Source organism: Schistocerca cancellata, chromosome 1, assembly GCF_023864275.1.
Source record: "Schistocerca cancellata isolate TAMUIC-IGC-003103 chromosome 1, iqSchCanc2.1, whole genome shotgun sequence".
Classification (NCBI taxonomy): Eukaryota; Metazoa; Arthropoda; class Insecta; order Orthoptera; family Acrididae; genus Schistocerca; species Schistocerca cancellata.
In genome coordinates this window covers 922,247,183-922,270,552 of record NC_064626.1, presented here as the reverse complement: position 1 = coordinate 922,270,552, position 23,370 = coordinate 922,247,183, and the positions used below count along the sequence as shown (strand labels likewise).

At 39.6% G+C, this 23,370-nt stretch overlaps 1 protein-coding gene across 2 annotated transcripts in view; it reads left to right on the top strand.

The window, feature by feature from the left end:
- The first annotated feature begins 16,109 nt into the window (after window positions 1–16,109).
- Window positions 16,110–23,370, top strand: part of LOC126191321 (serine protease svh-1-like) — a 457,777-nt gene continuing 450,516 nt past the window's right edge. The window contains exon 1 of one of the 2 annotated variants that reach the window (XM_049932162.1): window positions 16,110–16,306. In XM_049932162.1, the coding sequence (XP_049788119.1) occupies window positions 16,253–16,306 (54 nt within the window). In that variant the 5' untranslated portion in view covers window positions 16,110–16,252. The remainder of the gene's footprint in view (window positions 16,307–23,370) is intronic. The other variant, XM_049932154.1, reaches the window with a different exon arrangement.

Below are 23,370 nucleotides of genomic sequence, written 5' to 3'. Positions count from 1 at the left end.
ATACATGATTAAATTCATAAAAATGTGGTGATGCAGACTGATAGTGCAGAAATGACAATACTGTTCTCCAGATAAACCTGAAATGACGAAAGAGCTTTCAAAAATTGCGCTGCCAAACAATTTTCTGAAAACTGCTAGAAGTTTTCTTTATTGGGAGTCTGAAACACACAGTTAGTTTTGGGTGGAATGAGAGTTATACCCTGAGGTGACAAAAGTCATGGGATGCCTCCTAACATTGTGCTGAGTCTTCTTTTTCCCATCGTAGTGCAGCAAGTTGATGTAGCTCAACAAGTCATCGGAAGTCCCTGCAGAAATATTGAGCCATGCTGCCTCTACGGACATCCGTAATTGCAGAATTGTTCCCAGTGCAGGTTTTTGTGTATGAACTGACCTCTTGATTATGTGCCATAAATGTTCAGTGGTGGACAGTCTGGGTTGCCAGATCATTTGCTCAAATTGTCTAGTGTGTTTCTCGAACCAGTTGTGAGTAACAGTGGCCTGGTGACATGATGCATTGTCATCCATAGAAAATCCATCATTGCTTGGGAACGTGAAGTCAATGAATGGCTGCAGATGATCCCCAGGTAGCTGAACGTAACCAGTCAATGATCGGTTCAGTTAGACTAGATGACCTATTCCACCCCGCATCTGGCCAGGCCATTTGTCTATGGTCTACTCAGTATGGTCACAAGCTCAAGAGAGGTGCTGCAGGTGATGTGCTGTTAGCAGAGGCACTCGTGTCGTTTGTCTGCTGCCATAGTCCATTAACACCAAATTTTGCTACACTGTCATAATGGATACACTCTTCATAATACCACATTAATTTCTGTGGCTATTTCATGCAGTGTTTCTTGTCTGTTAGCACTGACAACTGTATGCAAACACTGGTGCTCTCACTCATTAAGTAATGGCCATTGGCCATTTCATTGTCCATAGTGAGCGGTAATGCCTGAAATTACACTGAAATTCTTGGCACATTCTTGACACTGTGGATCTCAGAACATCGAATTCTCTAATGATTTCTGAAATAGAAAGTCCCATGTGATCTCCAACTATCATTCTGTGTTCGAAGTCTGTTAATACTCGCTGACCTGATTATGTATAATTTATCATCCTCCTGGTAACAGAGGTGTGTCCAACAAAAGCAACGCATTATTTTCTGTGAATGGTAAGAAGTGTCAGGTGTAACATTGAACATTATTCTCTCCCATTTTTCTAGATTTTGCTACTTTGATTACAAACCTTTTGCAAGTAAACAGACCTTTTTTAATGTTTGGTCCTAATTTGCTTTGATGTTCCTGAAGGCAGAGCTATAGCTGCAGAAACAGTAATCCACTGATACTTACCAGTGGCATTGTTGTATACAAATGTGTCATAGCACTCATCGACTGTACATACAACTCTGTCTTTTTTTCACTCAAAACGATAAATTGTGGTTTGCACAAAATCCAACTGATTGGCTTTATACACAGCAGTCTAGAGGATAACCAGAACCTTTGTTTTATGTTAGCTACAAGTTTCTCTGCACATTTAGTTGTGAAGTTTGTAATTTGTGACTTCTTGTTATGTACAATTTCTGGAATCTGTTTAATCATGTCGAAGAAACCTGGAAATCAGCAATGTTCAACTCACTTCTTATTCAGAGTGCCCAGTGACATAGATCTCCCTCAGTGGTGCATTGATTCTCACAAGCAGTGCTAAATCGATAGAATAATTTTTCTTTTATACTTTTGTGAGGTTTATTTTCATGCATATTTCATACTTTATGTAAATCTTTCTTCTGTTAAACAGTTCATGTACAGATTTTACAGAAAAAAAACTGGCTTTGCACATTGCTTATGTTTAAGCTTTTTCTCCCTCCTTCATGTAACTAAGAAATTTACAGCATTTTATCTCTTGCTGAAATCTATTACTATACATGTTTTCTTTGGGCTTCAAAGGCACTCTGTTGTTTGTTCTGGACTTTTATTAGCACATCTGTCATTGTTTAAATCATGACTTGTAGAACCCTCTTGAGTTATTTCATGTTTCTTCTAATGTTTCCACAATTTCTAAAGAAATGTCAGCTTCATTGTAATGAATATCCAAGAAATTAACTAATAAATAACATGTATGTGGTCTTCAGGAGAAGTAGACGATTTTAATTGTATGCCGTGTTCTTCATATTTCATCTTACAAGGATAAAAATAATTAATCGAATTCCATATTACTGTGAAACTATGGCACCTGCACCGCAAGGTCAACTGCTAATTATTATAAACATTAAAAGATTTGCAGATTTGAGTGAATAGTAACTGTGACCAACTGTGTCAGAGAAACTATCAATGGAAACTGAAATTTGCTTTACAAACTACGATCATGCTGTGCAGCGTTATGTTTAGCAACATGCCACCAACCAAGGGCACGTACCCACCGCATGGTGCATATGTTGTTCTGTATATGGTAAAGGTGTACATTTTCCCAGCCACGTGGCAAGCTATGAATTTGGCAAATTTCAACATTTTTTTTTTTTTTTTTTTTTTTTTTTTTTAATTCTTGCTATGTGTCTTAGCAGATAAAATTTTACATTGTGTTTCTTTTAGTGTATTCTTCTTGTATAAAAAATTTCAGAGCAGGTTTTGACTTGTCAGACTTGGCAGTTCCCTAGTGAGGTGTGGTAGGGCTGTTGTAACATCTGAATAATCACATTGTGGCTACTGAGTAGCACCTAAAATCTCACTGAAAGAAAGGGAACTGTTTTATGTGACAATAGTATAAGTACTGTTCACAGCAGAGGACTGCATCTTCAAAGGTAGCTGAAAATGCCAGCAATAATCTCATAAATATGAGAATGAATTGTCTTTCCTTCTCTCCACAATTAGTGTATTTAAATATTAACTGTATCTGTAGAATGCCAGTTTTATTTCTCCTGATAATAACATCCTCCTGAGTGGTCCCCACCTGCAGATCTAAATTGGGGACTATTTTACCTCTGGAATATTTTACCCAAAAGAATGCCTCCATCATTTAACCATATAGTAGAGCTGCATGCCCTTGGCAAAAATTATGGCTATTGTTTTCCCTCGCTTTCAGCTGTTTATAGGACGAGCGCAGCAAGGCTGTTATGGCTGATGTTACAGCCTTCTGTTGTGGTTGCACCAACAGTACAGCTATCTATATTGCTGAGGCATGCAAGCCTCCCCACTAATGGCAAGGCCCATGTTTCAATAGGAAGAGCCTGAATTGTGATCATGGTTCAACTATATATCATCATCATCATCAACAACATCAATATCATCACCCCCCTTCATCATCATCATCATTGGCCATTGAATGTCTGCTGCTGGATACAGGCCTGCTTTACATATTTTTGTGTACTATGTCTTCAGCTATGTGTACCCATGTTGCTCCTGTGTTTTTCCAATGGCAACTACCCATTTCCCATTACAGGTCACCTCAGTCTTTCCTGATCTCTTGGAATCCTGTAGAGAACTTCCTTTGTAGACATACAATTTATTTGTCTGGTCTGTCAGATCTGTTTGTTTTGCTATTTCACCTCATGTTTCACAGATTTTATCTCACTAGTGCTCGCTGAGAAACCCTCAGTTTTTAAATAGGTTTTGGATTAAAACTCTGCGTCTCTCTGCTGCAAGTCAAAACTGGCAATCAACAGTGAGTGTAAGCTTCACTTTTCAGAGACACTGGAAACACTGTTTAGTTTACAATTAGCCCTCCATATTAGTTTTAATGTTCTGTTTATTTCTTTTGCTGTGGAAAATGGTAGTCCTCAACTGCCGTAAAAAGGTTACAGGAATTTACCAACAGGTTCTATGACTTTGTTGTTAACATTTATTGTTTTCTTTTCGCTGTTTTCATTGTGCATTATTTCAGTATCATTACAATTGATTTTCAGGCATACTTTCAAACTTGCTGTATTGAATTTTTCCCTCCTTGGTCACAGTTAATCTGCAACAAAGAAAAATTGTAAAATGTCATCTGGAAAACAAATGTTGTCCAGATATATTCCATTAAAATGTATTCCTTCTTCATTTTCCCAGTTCGAGGATATGGAAATTTGGAAGCTGTATCACTGAGATACATATTCTTCAGTTTACTGACTTAAACTGAGTCAGTGGACTGATTCTCAAAGGTTTTTTACTTTTTAAAAATTTATGTTGTTTTCTCTAGTTTTGTTAGCTTGCAGATGATCCATAGGTCAGTCTGTTGCTTTGCCTGATTAAAATATAATGTTTTTTCTGTGTGGCTCATGATAATTTTAGAGAGCACAGCGTTCATTGTGCAAAACAGGCTCATGGGTCCTTAAATTTTTACATCTTGTTTGCCCTCTTTCAGGTGAAGGAGAATCACCCCAGTTCTGAGGAATCACTTTCTTGTGCATTCTGTAAATAGTTATGCAAGTTAATTGTCTATTACTTTTGCTCCATCTTTTCCTACTTCTATTGAATTCTTGAACAGAATGCCAATCAGCATGGATTTCGATAATATTGATCATGTGGATCCCAACTCACACTTTTCTCAAATAATGTACTGAAAGCTTTTGATCAAGGCAACCAGGTAGATGCAGTGTTTTCTTGATTTACAAAAATCATTTGACCCAGCACAACACCTATGCTTATTGACAAAAATATGATGATCATATGGAGTATCAAGAGAAAATTGTGACTTGTTTGAGAACTTTTTAGTGGGGAGGATACAGCATGGTATCTTGGATGGAAAGTCATTGTCAGACATAGAAGTAATTTTGGGTGTGTCCCCATGAAGTGTGTTGGAATCCTTCCTCTTCATGTTGTATATTATCACCTCGCAGACAATATTAATAGTAAAATCAGGCTTTCTGCAGATGATACAGTTATCTATAATGAAGTACTACCTGAAAGAAGCTGCATAAATATTCAGTTAGATCTTGATAAGATTTTAACATAGTGCAGAAATTGGAAAATTGTTCTAAATGTTCAGAAATGTAAACTTTTGCACTTCACAAAATGAAAGAACGTAGATCCTATGACTATAATATCAATGAGTCACTGTTGGAATTGACAAACTCGTAAAATACCTGGGTGTAACACTTTGTATGGATATGAAGTGGATTGATCACATAGGCTCAGTTGTGGGTAAAGCAGGTGGTAGACTTCAATTTGTTGGTAGAATACTGGGGAAGTGAATCAGTTTAGAAAGGAGATTGCCTGCAAATCACATCACATCCTATCCTAGAGTATTGCTCAACTGTGTGGGACCCGTACCAGATAGGACTAACAGGGTATATTGAAGTTATACAGAGAAGGCCAGTGTGAATGGTCACAGGTTTTTTTAATCAATAGGAGAGTGTCACAAAGATACTGAAGTAACTGAACTGGCAGACTCTTGAAGACAGATGCAAACTATCCCAAGAAAGTTTACTAACAAAGTTTCAATAACTGGCTTTAAATGATTACTCTATGGATATACTACATCCCCTTACATATCACTCACACAGAAATTGTGAGGATAAGATTAAAATAATTACTGAACACACAGAGGCATTAAAAAATCATTCTTCTTGTGCTCCATACATGAATGACACAGGAAGAAACCCTAATAACTGGTACAATTGGATGTACCCTCTGTCATGCATGTCATGGTGGTTTGCAGAGTATAGATATTGATATAAAAATGCAGTCATCTCCAGGTGCCTTTACTTTCTTCACACTTTGGATGCCATTATTTCCAGAGTGTCATTATTTTCCTTACAAATTATCTTTGGTCCCGGAGTCATGTCTTACACTATATAAACATATGAATAAACATTGGGATGTTTAGACATTTTTGTCTATATTGCTAGTTATGGGCAGTGCCATCTCAATCGATGAAATGTGGCATCCACACAAGGTATGTTTCTGTTTTGTTTTCTTTTTTGACATTGATTGTCCTCTCAAAAATAATTACAAATAATTTTGAGTAATTTATCATATTGTATGATGTTTTAAAGTTATCCCTATAACGGTGGTACATCAGTAATTGTAACTTGTTATAATCCAAGTTTGTTTTCAGTTCCAACTGTAAACTTTTACAGCTGTGATTAGTTTTTATGTTTAAATTATCATCAGATAGCTAATCACACTGTGGCACTTTATCCAGGCTGAAGATCAGTTTGAAGTTGACCATGAACTGCACCTTCAACTGAGAAGATTAATGTAAAAAATCTCCAGGTGGATCATAAGTCAATAGCACTGCCTGTCTGGCGCTGGCTTAGGGACTGAAACTGCTCACAGCCATAAAAATTTTCCATCAGGATTGACAATAAAATTATTTTATATTCTACTGTTTGCTTGAAATTTTCATCTTCTCTTTAACAATGCCTGATTCCATTTTCTGTTTTATTTTTTATTAATTTCTTCATACCTGTAAAATCTTGTGCTATTTACATAAGTGTCTTTATTAAAAAATTGCCTGTTTCAGCTATAATTGCATAACCTTCATTTTTCAAGATTCGAAACTTGTTGCTTGATTTAATGTGCTGCTCTTCATTGTTCTTACATTCTGCCTTTCTTTGTAGCTCCATATATATTTTTAATCTGCATCCGAGACTATGATGATATCTACATCCATCCTCGGCAAACCATTGTGAAGTGAACAGGAGAGGGTTACATCATATTATACTATAGCACAGTCTGTTTCTGTTCCATTCATATATGGAGTGTGGGAAAAATGGCTACTTGAATGCCCCTGACATGCTTTAACCAATCTAATCTAGTCCTTGCTACTTCTACTGGAGTGATGCATATGGTACTGTGCTACTTTCTTAGACTTCACACTGAACAGTCATCATTGGAACTTTGTAAATAGGCTTTCACATTATAGTTAGCTTCTATCTTGAAATGTCTTGCGGTACAGGTTTCTGAGCATTTCTAAGGTGATGCTTCTTATTTCAGATAAATATATGGTCATTTGTGCTCTCCTAATCCATACACATTAAAAATCCTGTGTTAGTATTATTTGATGTGATCACACAAGTGTTTTGTTAGCAGTTTATTTGTATCCTGACTGCACATTTTCCACTATCCTATCAATGAACTGAAGTCCATCACATACAGTTGATCCTATATGATCCTTCCAGTCCATATTCCCACAAATAATTACAACCAGGTACGCAGGAGATGCAAAAGTTGACTGATTCCATAAGTGCCTCATTGATATTGTAATTATACAATGCTATGCACATTTAAAGCAAGTTTCCAATCTTTGCACAACTTTGAAATCTTACCAAGGTCAAATGGTATATTTTCTTCCTCTTCTTTTTCTTCTTCTGCTTTTGACACAGTACTTCTTTACAGATAACTGAATCATCTGCAAGAAGTGTGACATTACGATTTATATTGCCTGTCAGGTCGTTAATATGCAACATGAACAGCAATGGTCCTATGGGAAATGGGAATACGGATAACTGTATACACAACAAACTGTTCCCCTAAATCTCTATTCATACATATATTTCAGCACGAAGAAAGATACGCATGTACACTATACAAGGTACAAAGGCTGACTGTTGCATTAACATTGTGGCTCATCAGAGCAGTTAGAGTTCAAATATCAGGGTTTACGTGGTTGATGTGACCTATTGACTGTCTGTTGTTAGCTTTGCCTTGAGTAACTGGAATGGGAGAGAGTGGCGTTAGTGTCACGCGGGGAACGGCGATGGCTGCCGAATCACACAGTTGGTGTGCGACAGTGCGGGAATGTTTACCAACACACGGGGCGGCTGCCTGCATGGTGGGTGTGTTTGCATCGCACGCACGACTGTCATTAGAAGCACTGTTTGAAACACATGGCACTGCATGTGTGTGTGGCAGTTGCAGAGATCACTGAACGTGAATCGTCACACGCATTGAATGTTTTTTAACTACCCTGATGAGTGTCCGTGCTGGTGTCTGCTGATGAAGGTCGATCAGGTGAAGGAACTGCGGATTGCAGTTGTAGCAGCGAGGTAGAGCCACGGTGGGCTCATCGAAAGTGTGAGCAATGTGTTGTTTCAACTCGTCATTTTGCCAACAGATTTGCGCCGCTGTGTTGTACTCTAACAGTAGATTGGTGACGGGACAATGAGTAGAATTGCCTGAGCATGGTATCTGAGTGTCAGAAGGGTGGTGTAGCACTGAGCCTTGGACTATATTGAGGGAGAGTTTGTAATGGGATGAGAAATCCTAACCGAGAATTGGTTCATCAATGTTGGCGATGTAAAAAGTCCCCAGAAAATGTAGTGAAGGAGATAGCTGCACCATAACTTTAGCAGAGCCGACAGTTTGTAATGTTGATTCATTGACAGTGCATAGAAGCGACTTTGTTGGTGAAAAAATGGGAGGATCCAACGATGTAGGTATGAAGGACATGTCAGCGCCTGTGTCGACTAGCAAGACAAGCCGCAACAAAATGTCGGTCACGTATAAATGACTGCTCGGTTGAGAGGGCAAGTGAACGGAATGCAATGTTTGAGGATGCCTGTGAAGTTCCCTGCAGGACTCAGTGTCTTTTGGATCCTGCGGTCGGTGTTTGGGTGCCAGTAAGGTAATCTGCACTTCTTGGCCTCATCCTCGAAAATCTTGTGGTACCAACAGTGCAGATGAGCCAGATGTGGTGGTGGCGGTGATTGTGAAAGTGGAGGAGGTTTGTCCTTGTTTATCTGTTCTGGAATGTAAACCGAGATGTATGGTGCATGTGCGAATCTTGAGTGCTCAGAAAGAGGAGAGAGCAAATGAGTACTACCCGGTGGTGTAGATGGCGTGGAGGCAGAACAAGCTTGCCTCTGTCGGCAGACGGCCGGTAAACTGGCAGCGTAGTGCCAACCAGTGGTGAGAGGTGTGCTGGTTGTTTTTGTTGCAGTAGTGCCTACAGCTGATTTGTGATGTGAAGGCGAGAGCCGATACACTCAGGTGTATCTGCAGGTCGGTAGGTAACTCGGCAGGCCATACCGCCCACAGAGTAACGTCCGGCATCACGTGTTCACTCACAAGTAGCCGAAGGTGGTGCCAGAGTTGTGATGGAGTGTGGCCCCCCAGATATTCCTCATACAGGATCTTGATTATTAATTCTTGCGACGAGCAGGAGAGTCAGTCCAATATTGTCTTCTTGGCGAACTCATATTTTGACGGTGGCGGTGTCTAAAGGAGGAGGTCACAAATTAAATCTGAGTGTTCATGGAGGTATGTGATGAAACATAGAAATTTAGAGTTGTCGTCAGTCACCCGATGTAACTCTAAAAGGTGCTCCATAAGTGCGAACCATGAAACGGGGTTGTCCTCATATACCGTATTTACTCGAATGTAAGCCGCGCTTTTTTTCTGGTTTTTGTAATCCAAAAAACCGCCTGCGGCTTAGAATCGAGTGCAAAGTAAGCGGAAGTTCTGTAAAATATTGGTAGGTGCCACCACAAGTAACTTTTGCCGTCGAATATATGTAGCGCTACACAAGCATGCTTTGAAGGCACAAAGATAAATACTGGCGCCAAAACCTCTGCGCCAGTAAATAAATTTAAAAAAAAGAAAAAGGTGGAAGACGAGCTTTTTTTTCTCCGCCCCGAGTTGTGACCACTGCATTTTCATACATTATCCAACGAAGTAAATACAAATTCCGTATTGTTCATCTTCGAATGTAGCAGCCTTTCAATGTACTACGAAAATCCGACTGGCAAGACTGTTTGGGATGTTTGTCAATATGGCCAACTCTACGTTCTGAATTTTTTCCTATCTGTGACAAGAGATGGTTGCTAATAGGAACTTTTATGAATTGTGAATCACATGCAGTATTCTCTTCATCATAAGAATAATACGAATATAAACATTTTGCCATGTATTCTTTTGTGTTTGCTGCTACTTCATTTAAATCCTGTCTGCCTAATAAATTTCGAAACTAGAGTGAGACAACAGCAATCGCGGAAGAATATACATATCATGCCATGTTTATATTAGTATTATTCTTACGCCGATTAGAGATACAGTCAGAAATGAAGCACGACAACTAAATCTTTTTTTAAATCTAAGATGACTCTAATTTCTGTGCAGAAGGTAATGTACTAAAGAGGCATCTGGAAAGATATTCAAACAGAGAAAAATTTTCGCTAAACTCTCCTTCACAACATCTTCTATCACACGCAGTCTATTATTTGGTTCTTGTTGATCATTATCAAAGAAAGCAGCAGTGTAAGTAACAACAAATTGCAGTCTCTTGCCATTGTTTCGCTAATGAGACAATTTTATTTATTTATTTTCAATTGGAAGCGGCGGTAGCGCATACAAAAGCAAGCCATGCCGCGAGCGGCGGCAGGTCATAAACACTCACTATCAAAATGCAACAAACAATGCGTGACACAGTACAATAATGCATTTTCAGCTTAGAGTGACGAAACATCTATAACAAAGTAACGGCACTTATCAGATCAAAGAAAAATAAGCAATCAATTCAACCCAGACAAAGCACGTGAAAAAGGAAGGGTACCCGTATAAATATGGACGGAGCACCTGACGCATAGCAATGGCTACCTGGTAAAGCTTAACTGCTAAGCTTACGACTCGAACCAAACTACTGTAGCTGTATCATCATTCATTCGACCTAAATTGTATCTCATATTACAATGGACCAACTTTGTTTCGATTTGGAGGTGCGGCCTAAAACTTTTCTCTACCCTTGAATTTCGAATCCAAATTTCAGATGCGGCTTAGATTCGGGAAAAATTTTTTTCCTTGATTTCGAGTCTCATTTTTCATGTGCGGCTTAGATTCGAGTAAATACGGTAAAGGCGGTAGCTTTGACAGACGGCCGGGGGTGGGGGGGACGAGGGTGGCTTCGGCATATCTTCAAAAGCCTGCTGTCCTGTGACCTGGCACTACTGGTGTGGGCGTGCTACTAGCAGACATGTACCAACCAACAGCCCGTTGCAATGTCCCTGATGAGTCATGGAAGCACGATGCGGCAGGCATGATCGGTACCGTGGAAACGAACGGATGAGTGGTACATGAGGTAGGCCCATAAACTGGACTGGAGGTTAAAGGCACAGTACCTAAATTGTCCACCTCAGAAACAATGTGGAAGGACGGTGCAGCAGGCGCAGACAGTACTGCGGAAGGAACAAGCGGCTGTACAGTCAGAATCGCGGGCCCCCATGAGGAAGGGGGGGTGGGGTAGGGGAGGATTGGTTTCGTAGTTGGTGTGGCAACAGCGAGAGTTTTCTGTGCGCATCGGAAATGCATCCCATGTGTTAGGACCATAAATCACTGGCGAAACCTGCTGGTGATAACATTGTCGTGGTACAACATTCCTGGATGGCGGAGCGCCGTAGGGTGTGCTCAAACTCACGTGGTCGAAAAACTGGGCGACAGATCTGTTGGTTGAGTCTGGCAAACTTCATGTATAAAAATGTCCATTATTAAATTGTGAGGAAGGCAAAACTGGCATAGCTTTATAGCAGTTGACTGTATGTGTGTTTTGCATTAATGGCAGTGTTGCACATGGCACTATGGTAACCGGTGTTGTGGCGCATAGAGGATCAAAGCATGTGTTTAATTTGGGTCCCTTTGAACACTACTTGAGCGATCAATCATTACATGATTCTGGAAATTGTCCACTTAACCTTTCACATGTTGGTGTGCACAGTCCGGCGACATGAAACCTGAGACCATTGTTTGAGGTAGTGGCGTAACACTTGGCCACTGTAGAGCTACAAAGTTTGAGGTTAACTTTGTTGGAGATCGCAAATCACTGTCAGTTAGGGGCGAAACAACCATTGGCAGAGGATTGGAGTGGCCTGATAGTAGTAGCTGAGCCTCCAAATCCTCGTATAAAATGTTGTATGAGGCAGCCATGGCATCAAACATAAAACCTGTTGATTCCACACAACTGGTGCAGAAGTCGCGGATGACATAGAAACTTCAGGGTCACAAATATGGGAAACGGGAATACGGATAACTGTATACGCAACAAACTGTCCCCATAAATGTCTATACATACATACATATATTTCAGCACGAAGAAAGATACACGTGTACACTGTACAAGGTACAAAGGCAGACTGTTACATTAACATGGCAGCTTGTCAGAGCAGTTCAAAGACCATGCTTTATGTGGTCGATGTGACCTATCTACACCACAGTCCCAATACACTTCTCTGTGGCATGCCTGAAGTCACTTCTGCTTTCATTGGCTCTTCATTGAAAGTGACAAGTTGTGTTCTCTCAAGCAGGAAATTCTCAATCTGTTCACAAATGTTATATATTAACCCACTTGATAATACTTTTGCTAATAAACATTCTTTTCAGAAATAAAGAAATACTGCATTAACTTGATTGCCTTGATCTGTAGCTTCAGGATATCACTTGGGAAAGGTGCAGTTTTGAGCTTATTATGTGTCCTAAAATTATACAGCAGATGGACATGAAAGAGTATGGATGATGTTTGAAGGGTTCTTGGATGTCCAACCAGATACGATCATCAAATGTTCATTATATTTTGATGAATAACCGTTCTGCCATCATCAGGTAGTGCTGATGCAATGGTCTGTATACTCTCTACCACTAGTATTTATTCTTTGTGGGTCCGGGTGTGATTCTTTGTGCCGATGGTGCACGGTGTATCCGGTGGAGGGGGAAACAGAGACTGCGGTAGATGGTGGGTGCACCCACAGTATATCTTTGGCAGCCACGGCAGAATGATCTCATGTCTGGTTGCACCGTTGCTTCTTGATATAGCTTAGTATTTGTTCCCAGGCCTTACTTAGTTGGTAACCAGTGTCCCTGCTAACAAGGTTGTCTGTTATGTAAATTTCTATGTCCTCTTTGAAGATGCAGTCCCAGTAGTTATTTCTGGAGGTCCAGTACTTTTGTCTCATCATAATTTGCTGTGTGCCCAGTATTTATGCAATGTTCTGCTATGGCTGGTTGGCTTAGGCAGGTGTGGTGCTGGTTTTCTTTGCATAAATCTTCCACCATATGAACTGTTTGGCCGATATAGGGTTTGCCACAGCTGCATGGAATTTTGTATACACACACTTTCTTGAGGCCAACATTGTCTTTCAGTGTTCCTAGTAAGGCACACATCTTAGCCAGTGGGCAAAAGACTGTGTTGGTCTCGTGTTGCTTTTGGATGACATGTTGACTGCAAAAGGTAGAAACACCAGGTCTTTTTTCTTTTCTTGCATATGTTCTTCATCTTGGTCACTACTGTGCTTCTGTTGTTGGAATGCCCTTTGGATTTGGTGCTTGCCATATCCATTCTTGCAGAACATAGTCTCCAGGTTTTGGAATTCCAGTGATAGGTTCTGTTCGTCCAAGATTATATGTGCTCTGTGTACCAAGGTGTTAAGCACTCCATTAAGCTGAGGCGGATGGTGGCACATGGAAGCATGTAGATACAGGCAGTGTGAGTGACCATGCATTTTATTGTATACCAAGTACCTCCAACTTGCTGAAAAATGGTGTGCTCAAGGATAAGGACATAAACAGACTTTGCCAATGCTCGGCGATAGCACTGAGGATATATGGCCTTCCAAAGACCCACAAAGATTGGATGCGATCTATAGTTAGCAACATAGGGCCACTGACATACTCCCCAGCGCAGCTTCTGGTGGGGCTGCTACAACCCTTCATAGGCATATGTGTGCACCACATCCATAATTTGACAGACTTGATTGGCCACCTAAGGTCAGCTGTGATGTCATGTCACCATTTACATGAGTCCCCCTGGAAGATTCCACAACTTATTCAGTGAGAATTTTGGGGCAGAACTGACACAACTTCACAGGCATATATTAAAATCAACCTACTTTGTCTTCAATGGCCAATGCTATGAGCAGGCCAATGGAGTGACCATGGGAAGCTGTCTCTCTCTGGTGGTAGCCAACCTATTCATGGAGTTTCAAAGAAGTAGCCCTGGAAACTGCTGAACTGAAGTCTATATGTTTCTTCCAATGTGTGGATGACACATTTGTAATCTGGCCACATGGAAAGGATGAACTACAAATATTTCTACAGCATCTAAATTCCATCCATAATAACAGACTGTTCACCATGAAAATTGAGAAAGATGGACAACTATCTTTTCTTGATGTCCTGGTGCAGCACAGGTCAGATGGCTCACTAGGACACAGTGTGTACTGACCTACATGCTTCCAGCTGCCACCATCTGGCTCAGCTAAAAGTGGTGTTTAACAGGTTGGTACACAGAGCACATATGATCTTGGATGGACAGAACCTATCAATGGAACTCAAACTCCTGGACACTGTGTTCCGCAAGAATGGATATGGCAAGCACCAAATCCAAAGGGCCTTCTGACAACAGAAGCACAGTAGTGACCAAGATGAAGAACAAACACAAGAAGAGAAAAAAGGCCTGGCATTTCTATCTTTTTCTGTCAATGTGTTATCGAAAACAGGGAGACTACTGAGACAATAAGGGATTGACACAGTCTTCTGACCACCAGATAAGATGTGCACCTTATACTAGAAATGATGAAAGACAATGTTGGCCTAAAAAAAGTGGGCATATACAAAATTCTGTGCGGCTGTGGCAAATCCTATATCAGCGAATGGTTGATGCAAAGAACACTATTGCTACCTGCCTAGGCCAACCAACCCAGTCTGCCCTAGCAGAACATTGCATAAACTCTGGACACACAGCAAATTATGATGAGACAAAAGTACTGGGCTACACAAACAACTACTGGGACTGCATCTTCAAAGAGGCCATAGAAATTCATGTAATATAAAATCTCATCAACAGGGTCACTGGTTACCAACTCAGTAAGGCCTGGGAACCAACACTAAGCCCTATCAAAAAGAAGTACTACACTCCCCCGCCCCCCCATCTACTGCAGCCTCTGTTTGCCCCCACCATCGGACACGCCGCACTTTGTTGACATGCGGAATCTCACCTGGACCTTCAAGGAAGAGCAGACAGACATTCCATCAGGAACACCTGATGATGGCAGAATGGTTATTCTCCAAAATATCTTGGGCATTCAGTGATCGTATCTGGCTAGACACCTGAGAACCCTTCAAACAGCATATATGCCCGGAAAGCCTCAGCTCACATAGGCATGGGTGATGATTTTGTGGATCATCTCTGCTTCACTTTTTGTAGGCAGGTGTAATCTACTTTTGTCCAACTACTTGGGAATGTTTTCAGCCTGCATTGTACCTCTTCATGCAAATATATTGTGTGCAAACTCTCTGTGCAGCCACTCTTAGTATACAAGTCTGAGATCGAACAGGTCAGATGTCCTAGCCACTGAGCTGGTGCCTAGATTGAAGGGGAGAGAGGGGGAGAGATCCAACCATCTAGGAATGTTTTTATTTTTTCTTTATGACAGACCAATTCATTGTCTTTAGTGTTAAACCAACAGCAAGGTTTTTGCAGCTATGAATTTTTCTCTGGCCAGGTGGACACATCCCTTCCATCATTCATTCAAGAAGAGGTTACATAATCTTATATTTGTTATTTCAGAAAATGGATGATGAGCACGCTGTTAAGTGTTACACAATTTCTGAAGTTTCACATTTTTATCAGCATGTCAGAATGGCAGTTTAATTGTGACATAATTATCTCAACGATTCTCAACATTTTCTGTTACAAATATAATGAAGATGTTTTTGTAATACCCATAGGTGATGATTGATGAGATATGTTTTGATCACTGGAATTGTAAGTCCAAGATTGGATAGATTTTGTCATTGAAATATAGTAAGGAAGGTCTGAGTGGTTGTCTTATTTGATGGCTTATTTTATTTGCAAATACAAGATATGCTTTGAATAGTAGTTTTTCAAATACTAATTCCTCTAAAGAGAATTCAACATATGGTGGTTCATATATTGTATTTAAATTTAAGTGACTGTGAACTATACTTCATTATGGTGGCAGCATCTTAACTTATTTTACTTGAATATAAATCAAAGATTGGTTACAATGCAGCACTTTCAGACTATTTGAAATGCTATGAGGCATGGCCTCAAAAACATTTGGTCTGAGATAAAGGCATTTTGTTTGCTCAACCCTTGGGTTGTGAACTTTTAACATTAGATAAAGAAGAGATAATTTTCTTCCTAGTACTCTGCAAGTCATAAGTTTCTTTTAGCATTTTTCACCAGTGTAATCAATTTTAAAGTCTTGTGTAATATGAAATTGCTCACTGCGCACATCGCAGTAAAGGAAGATAAGTGTAGCTGCGAATGAATAGTATGACAGATTTGTTTATTGATGACAGATGTTATCTCACAACATTAAGTGATTGTTAACATGAAGTTGTTTATATTATTTTGTGTCCTACAAGCATCACAGTTTACTTTTTCTGTAAGTAGTTCTTTTTAGTACTTGTATTGCTGCTTCATTGTTTTAATTGCTGTTTTAGTGTCATAATCCTGCTTTATTATGTGATTCTACTTTGTTATGTTTTCTTCCCAACTTTTTGAGTCTCATAAAACTGATCAGATGTCAATAAATCATAAAGATTAATTGATGATGGAGTCACAACGTGGTTTATTAAACTACCTACTCTCCAAAAATGTGTTACAATATGCGTCTTTCATTAAAGTAATACTGCTTTTGTCAGTAACTGTTCAGGATTGCACTTAGGTAATTCTTTCATCTCCTTAATGAATGTCTTCCATCATTAATATAAAATAAAACACACATAAACAGAAACAAGCAGTGCCAAGCTATAAGTTGAAACTTAACCTCCCTTCATAAATGTCACACTTAAATGACTAAAATTGTGATTGTCTTCTCCAACTCAGTGAAATGCAATGAAAGTTGGCACACCTGACCAATGATGTGTGATACCATGGACTTTCCCTTTAACTGCGAAGTCAGCACTTCTGTTAACCATTACATACTGCAAATCTTACAGGCAGAGTATTTTCTGTCTCAGCTTGGCACCCCAAGTGTAGGCTTATGTCACTTGCACATTACACCAGCCCTGGATCTTTCACATTTCTCATTCAAGCCCTCAAACTAAATGAAACTTTTATGTCTGACTATTGTCACCTTATCTGAAAATTTTGGGATCCTATATTACCTGTATAATTTTGACCCTAGACATTTGGGAAACCTGGTACATCACAATTATCCAGAAAATATAGATGTGAAGCATGGAAAAATTTGTGAAATACTTTCTTTTGTATCAGCTTGATGTAAGTTAGTGCATATATTCATTTCATTGCCCACATTTACACCATTAATGTCTTTGTCAACCACAAAAATACATTTACAATTAAAAATATTTGCTACAGCCACACAGTACAATTATGCACTGTGAAGCATTTGTCAACAATTCCGATGAATACAAAAGTAACAGAGATATTCACTAAATATAATACTACTCCACGTTGCCACTTACTAGAAGGTAAAGTGCTCTAAACTGCAATATAAAGAAACTGCCATATAAAGCAATGAAATATACAGCTACAAATGCAATTTTAATTATCTTGGATGTAATATCACATGCAAGTATGATAACGATGTAGACAAGAAATTAGAAAAAATTGGAAACATTTGTGGAACTTTAAACAGGCACCAGTACTTTATAAACAAGACACAAAATATAATAAAAATGAAGTTTTATATGGTAATGACTATCTCAGCATCACTCTGTGGAAGTGAGATGTGGGTCATTTGCAAATGACAAGAAAAGTAATATCCTGGCAGCTGAAATGAGCTTTCTTAGGGCTGCTAAAAACTGTGCCAGAGTAGATAGATTAACAAGTAATTAAATACATTTGTTGTTAGAAACGAAATTGAACACAACAGAAGAAAATGGAGTGGGTATCTCAACTACCTTACAAAGATGAATTGTAATCTGGTAGGCTGAAGAAGTCTGGGAAGGTTGAGGAAGAGTTGGGCATCATAACAAGCAAGCACCTAACATTTGAAGTGCAGAAAAGAAGTTATTTTTTTTCTTAACAGTTCCATCTCTACCATAGAGCACTTCCTAAAATAGAAATAAACAGTTCATTACTAACCTGTAATGCTATATAAATACACTTTTTACAGAAATATGTCAATTGACAAATTCTATATCGAGGAATGTACATGATCAGCCACAATGGTCAAATAATCCTAGGCAGTAATGTGACCTTTTAGGGCATCCACGGACTCATGGAATACCACAATATGGCTGCCCAAATCATCATTGTATCCCCACCATATTTCACTCTTGAAACATAAAATTGCCAAGATTATGTGAAACATGACTCATCGAACCAAGTGGCTTTCTTCCATTGCTCCATATGTCAGGTTTTATGATTTTGGGACCATGTTTCTCCTCTTACTGGTATTTGTATCACTGGTGTGTAGTTTTGGAATTCTGGCTTTCCCTGTAATTCTGAGCTTATTCAGCTCCCTTCATGTTGTTTTGGTGATGACTGGTTTCACAAAAGCAAAATTCAGTTCTGCAGTGACTTTTGTGGCTGTTGTCCTTTATGTTTCATCAGTCCTCTACAGTGAATGTCCATCACAATCGGTTGACACACACTTTCATCCACATTGTGAATTAGAGAATGATGTTTTCCTGATTTCCCTGTATGTGATATAAATCTCTGATATGGTACATCTTGAAACACCAAACATTTCAGCTACCTTGGTTACAAAATCAGCCACCATACAAGCATGTACCATACAAGCACCAAAAATTTGAACATGTTTGAAGTAATTTATCTCTGGTGTAATGGACTCAGCTGTGAAGAACACTGTCATGACATGACTGACATTTGCAACTTACTGAGCACATTCCAAGATGCCATTCATGGTCAAATACGACAGTGCAACCTGCAGGCTTGGCTAGCTTCTCCAGTTATGTTCAGGCACATGTTTCCCATGATGCTTCCATATTTTTGTCAAACCCCTGTATCTGTCTTTCCAGCATATCCCACGCATGCTCTGTTAGTGACAAATCTGGGGATTGCCCAGTCAAGAATCCATACATTCCTCAAAGTGTCTGCAATGTGAACTGCAGTGTGGCGTCTTGCATTATCTTACTGGAATAAGCCATTTAGATCCCTGGTCATGAAGAGTATGAGAACAGAATTTCTCATTCTTGCCACATACTGGCTAGCATTCGGCATACCTCCAACAGCTGTTAGATCAGTTCTATTGTCATATCCAGTAGCTCCCCACACAATGATTCCAGTAGTTGGTGAGGTCACCAAGTCATCTATGGATACACTGGTGTCGATCTACCCCACAAACAGAAGCAAGAGTCATAGCTGAACACCAAGGAATGCTACTACTACTGTTGTATGTCATATGGTGACTTCTGCCTCATTTTCAGCTGTTGTCTTCTACAAAGATTATTCAGAAAGTAACGCCTGATTCACTGTAGCTAATTGAATGCCAAGTGAACATTGAAATGCACATATACACTAACTCCCAGCTTGCTATATCATCAAACGACACCATTTGCATTGGTATTTTCACAGTATGCTTTTTACAGAGTCAATTTGAAATGTTTAAAACAATTGATAAGACTGCTGACTGTGAAATACAGTCAGTGATTTGGGTTTTATCAGAAAGGAAAATTGCAGCAGTAGAAATTCATCAACAGACAAGTGAGGTGTTTGGCTCCAATGAGATGAGTGACAGCAAAGTGCATAAGTGGGCGAAAGCATTCAAGGATGGACACCAAAATATCCAAGATGAACCACAATCAGACTAACCATCAGTGATTTCAGAAGATTTGGTGAAAGGCATGGATGAAAAAATTCGTGAAGACTGTCAGTTCGTAAGATCAACTTTAGCATTGGAATTTCTGAATGTGGGTCAAATAATTTTGCACAGAATTGCCTCTGGTTACAGCCACAGTCAGTGGACTTCTATAACAGGTATACAAAAGTTTGTAGATTATTATGACAAATGTTTAACAACTATAGAATCTATGTAGAAAAATAGAGAAACATGTAAAGAAATATATATATTTTTTTAATCTGTGATGGATTATGTTTTACAAGAAATTGGACCTAGATTTCCAAGTAACCCTCATATCTATCAGAGGCAGTTGAACAATTCAATGATTTTCCTATGGTACAGTGCTTCTGGAAAACCCCATGCATTCTCTTCTTGCCACACTTTTGTCCTGAGTTCATCTCATCACCACTCATTATATAGTCGCTGCATTACAACCAGTGTTGTTTGATCTGTTGGTATTATGCTTTCACTTCCCTCTTGCCAATGATTAAGACTTTCTTAGAGTCCAAAGACTGATGATGAGCTAGATATGCACATCTGATGGCCATGTTATGTGTTGTGATCTCCACATGAAAAATTCCAGTTATGTTAGACACACGCAGTAGCCATCATGTAGATGTAAGTAATGTCATTAAACTGAGGTGACAGAAGTCATAGGATAGTGATATGCACATATACAGATGGTGGCAGTATCATGTACACAAGGTACAAAAGGGCGGTGCATTGGTGGGGCTGTCATTTATACACCAGTGATTCACTTGAAAAGGTTTCTGACATAATTTTGCTGCACAATGAGAATTAACAACTTTGAATGTGGAACGATAGTTGGAGGTAGATGCATGGGAAAGTCTGTTTTGGATATCATTAAGGAATTCAATATTCTGAGGTCTACAATGTCACAGAAGTGCTGAGAATGCCAAATTTCAGGCATTATCTCTTGTCATGGACAACACAGGCAGCAAAATATGGTGTTATGGCAGCAGATGACTGATGAAAGTGCCTTTGATAACATAACAACAATGCTTGCAGTGTCTCTCCTTGGTTCATGACTATATTATTTGGACCCTAAACAATTGGAAAACTGTGGCTTGGTCAGATGAGTCCCCATTTCAGTTGGTAAGAGCCGATGGTAGGGTTCAAGTGTGGCACAGACACTACAAAGCCATGGAGCCAAGTTGTCAACAAGCCATTGTGCAAGCTGGTGGTGGATCCATAATGGTGTGGCTGTGTTTAATGGATCACATGGATCATTGGCTGGAAATAGTTATGTTCAGCTACTTGGAGATCATTTGCAGCCATTCATGGAATTAATGTCCCCAAGCAACAATGGAATTTTTAAGGATGACAATGCATCATGTCACCAGGCCACAATTGCTCATGATAGACTTGAGGAACATTCTAGACAATTTGAGTGAATGATTTGGCCACCCAGATTGTCCAACATGAATCCCATCTAACACTTATGAGATGTAAACGATAGTTAATTTCATGCACAGAATCCTGCAATCCTGCACCAGCAGCATTTTCACAATTATGGATGGCTACAGAGGCAGCATGGCTTCCAATGACTTGTTGAGTACATGCCATTTCAACTTGCTGCACTACACCAGGCAAAGGGATGTCTGTCACAATAATAGGAGGCATCCCCTGACTTTTGTCACCTCAGAGTAAGCAGAACAAAGTCATCAATTTAGTCACTTACTGACCATACTGGTGGCAGAGTGATTGATAACAAAGCGAACTACAAAGTACTGAATTTGATCCTCTGAGATAGTTTCACTATAGAAAATCACAATATGGTTGTGTCATTCACTAATCACGCCAATGCCAAAATGCCATGGAATAGAATATAAACTAAAATTGCTTAACAGTGGGAAGGCATTGGTAGTATACCTGTGAAATTCCACAGAGATTATGTGAAAGAACTTGCTGCCCTTCTAACAGCAGTTTACTGTAGGCAGTTGGAACAATGAAGAATAGCAACTGATTGGGATAAAAAATGTAGGTCATTCCCATTTTCAAGGCGGGTTGTTGGACAGATGCATGTAATTATAGACACATATCGGTGTCACCAACCTATGGGAGAATTGTGGAAAATGTTTTATACCCATGCATTGTGATAGTTTTGGAGGACAAAAATCTCTTTAAAAATCAATGTGACTTCGTAAACAGATATCATGCAGCACATAGCTTTCTGTTCTTCCATGGATCCAGTACATGAAACGCAAAAGTGCCCAAGTTGATGCTGTGTTCCTTGACTTCCAAAAGGCATTCAGTAAATTCTCGACTGTCAATTAGTGAATAAGTATCAGATCAGATTTGTGACTGGATTCAGTAATTCCTGTCAGATAGAACTCAAATAATTAATTTTAATGGGATGACATTGACAGGTGTGTGTGTGTGTGTGTGTGTGTGTGCGTGAGAGAGAGAGAGAGGGACAGGGGGGGGGGGGGGGAGGGGTGCAGCGAGCATGTGAGCAACCATAAGTAGCACACTCCTTAATGTGGTTCACCATTAAAGAACTTTTAAAACATGTAAGTTTAATTTGGTTTACAACATGCACCACCAAGAATGATGGAGAACTCTACTGTGCATCTACATGTACAGACATGCTCTACAAACCACTGTGCAGTGACTTAGGGTTGTACCATTTATTAAGGTTTCATCTAGTTCCTTTCGACTATAGAACATGAGAATAATTATTGTTTAGATGCTTCTCTGTGGGCTGTAATTTGTTACTCTAGTCTTTACAGTCTGTACAGAGTGATTGGTAGGCTACTGTTGCATATTCCTAAATTCTTCACTTAATGCTGCCTCCTGATTCTTTGTAAGTAGGCTTTTGTGGGATGATTGCTGTTTAGCTTAACTAGTCTCTCAATTCAGGTTTTTTTTTTTAACATTTCTGTGACATTTTCCTGTGAGTCAAAGAAACCTATGACCATTCGTGGTGCCTTCTTTGTATACATTTAATATTCAGTGTTAGTTCTGTTTGATATGGTACCCCATACTTGATCAGTATTCTAGGATGGGCCATGTATGTGTTTTGTAACCAGCCTCCTTTGTTGAGCGACTCTTTTTTCCTAGTATCCTACCAATGAACTCAAGTCTGCCACCTGCTTTATCTACGAATGAGGCCTATGATCATTGCATTTTACATCCCCACAAATTGACTTCTTGGTCTCTATGACTGACAGCCTCTCAGATGTTGCTTAGATGTGGAGTCTTTGTTGTTAGACATCTACTCCAAAAGGGATGGGGTGACAATTATTTGCTGGGACTAAGGAAAAGACTGAACTTGCCTTAGCGATGCAGGACTAGATAATTGGTTGTGCTAGTTCGATTAGCAATTTTTCTTCTTGGCCTTTGGCCTTGGTATGATATTAATGATTTGTTGCCAGTCCCAAGGCATGAAGACGGGATAAGAGTTGATCAGGGCTAGGTCTTTCTTGGAAATGATTTGCAAGTTTATGACTGCCCAATTGAAATCGTATGGTTGGTGGGGAAGGGAGGGTTTAGGTGTATCGGGAGAGGTGAAGGGATATAGAAGGTTGTGGTGTGGGTACATAACATCTCACAGTGATTTCGCTAACATATCCATCACCATCTTTGCGGCTTGCTGGTTGTCCGGCAGCGGCAGATGGTCTTGGATGGCAGCCTCTTCTGCACATTTAGTAGTG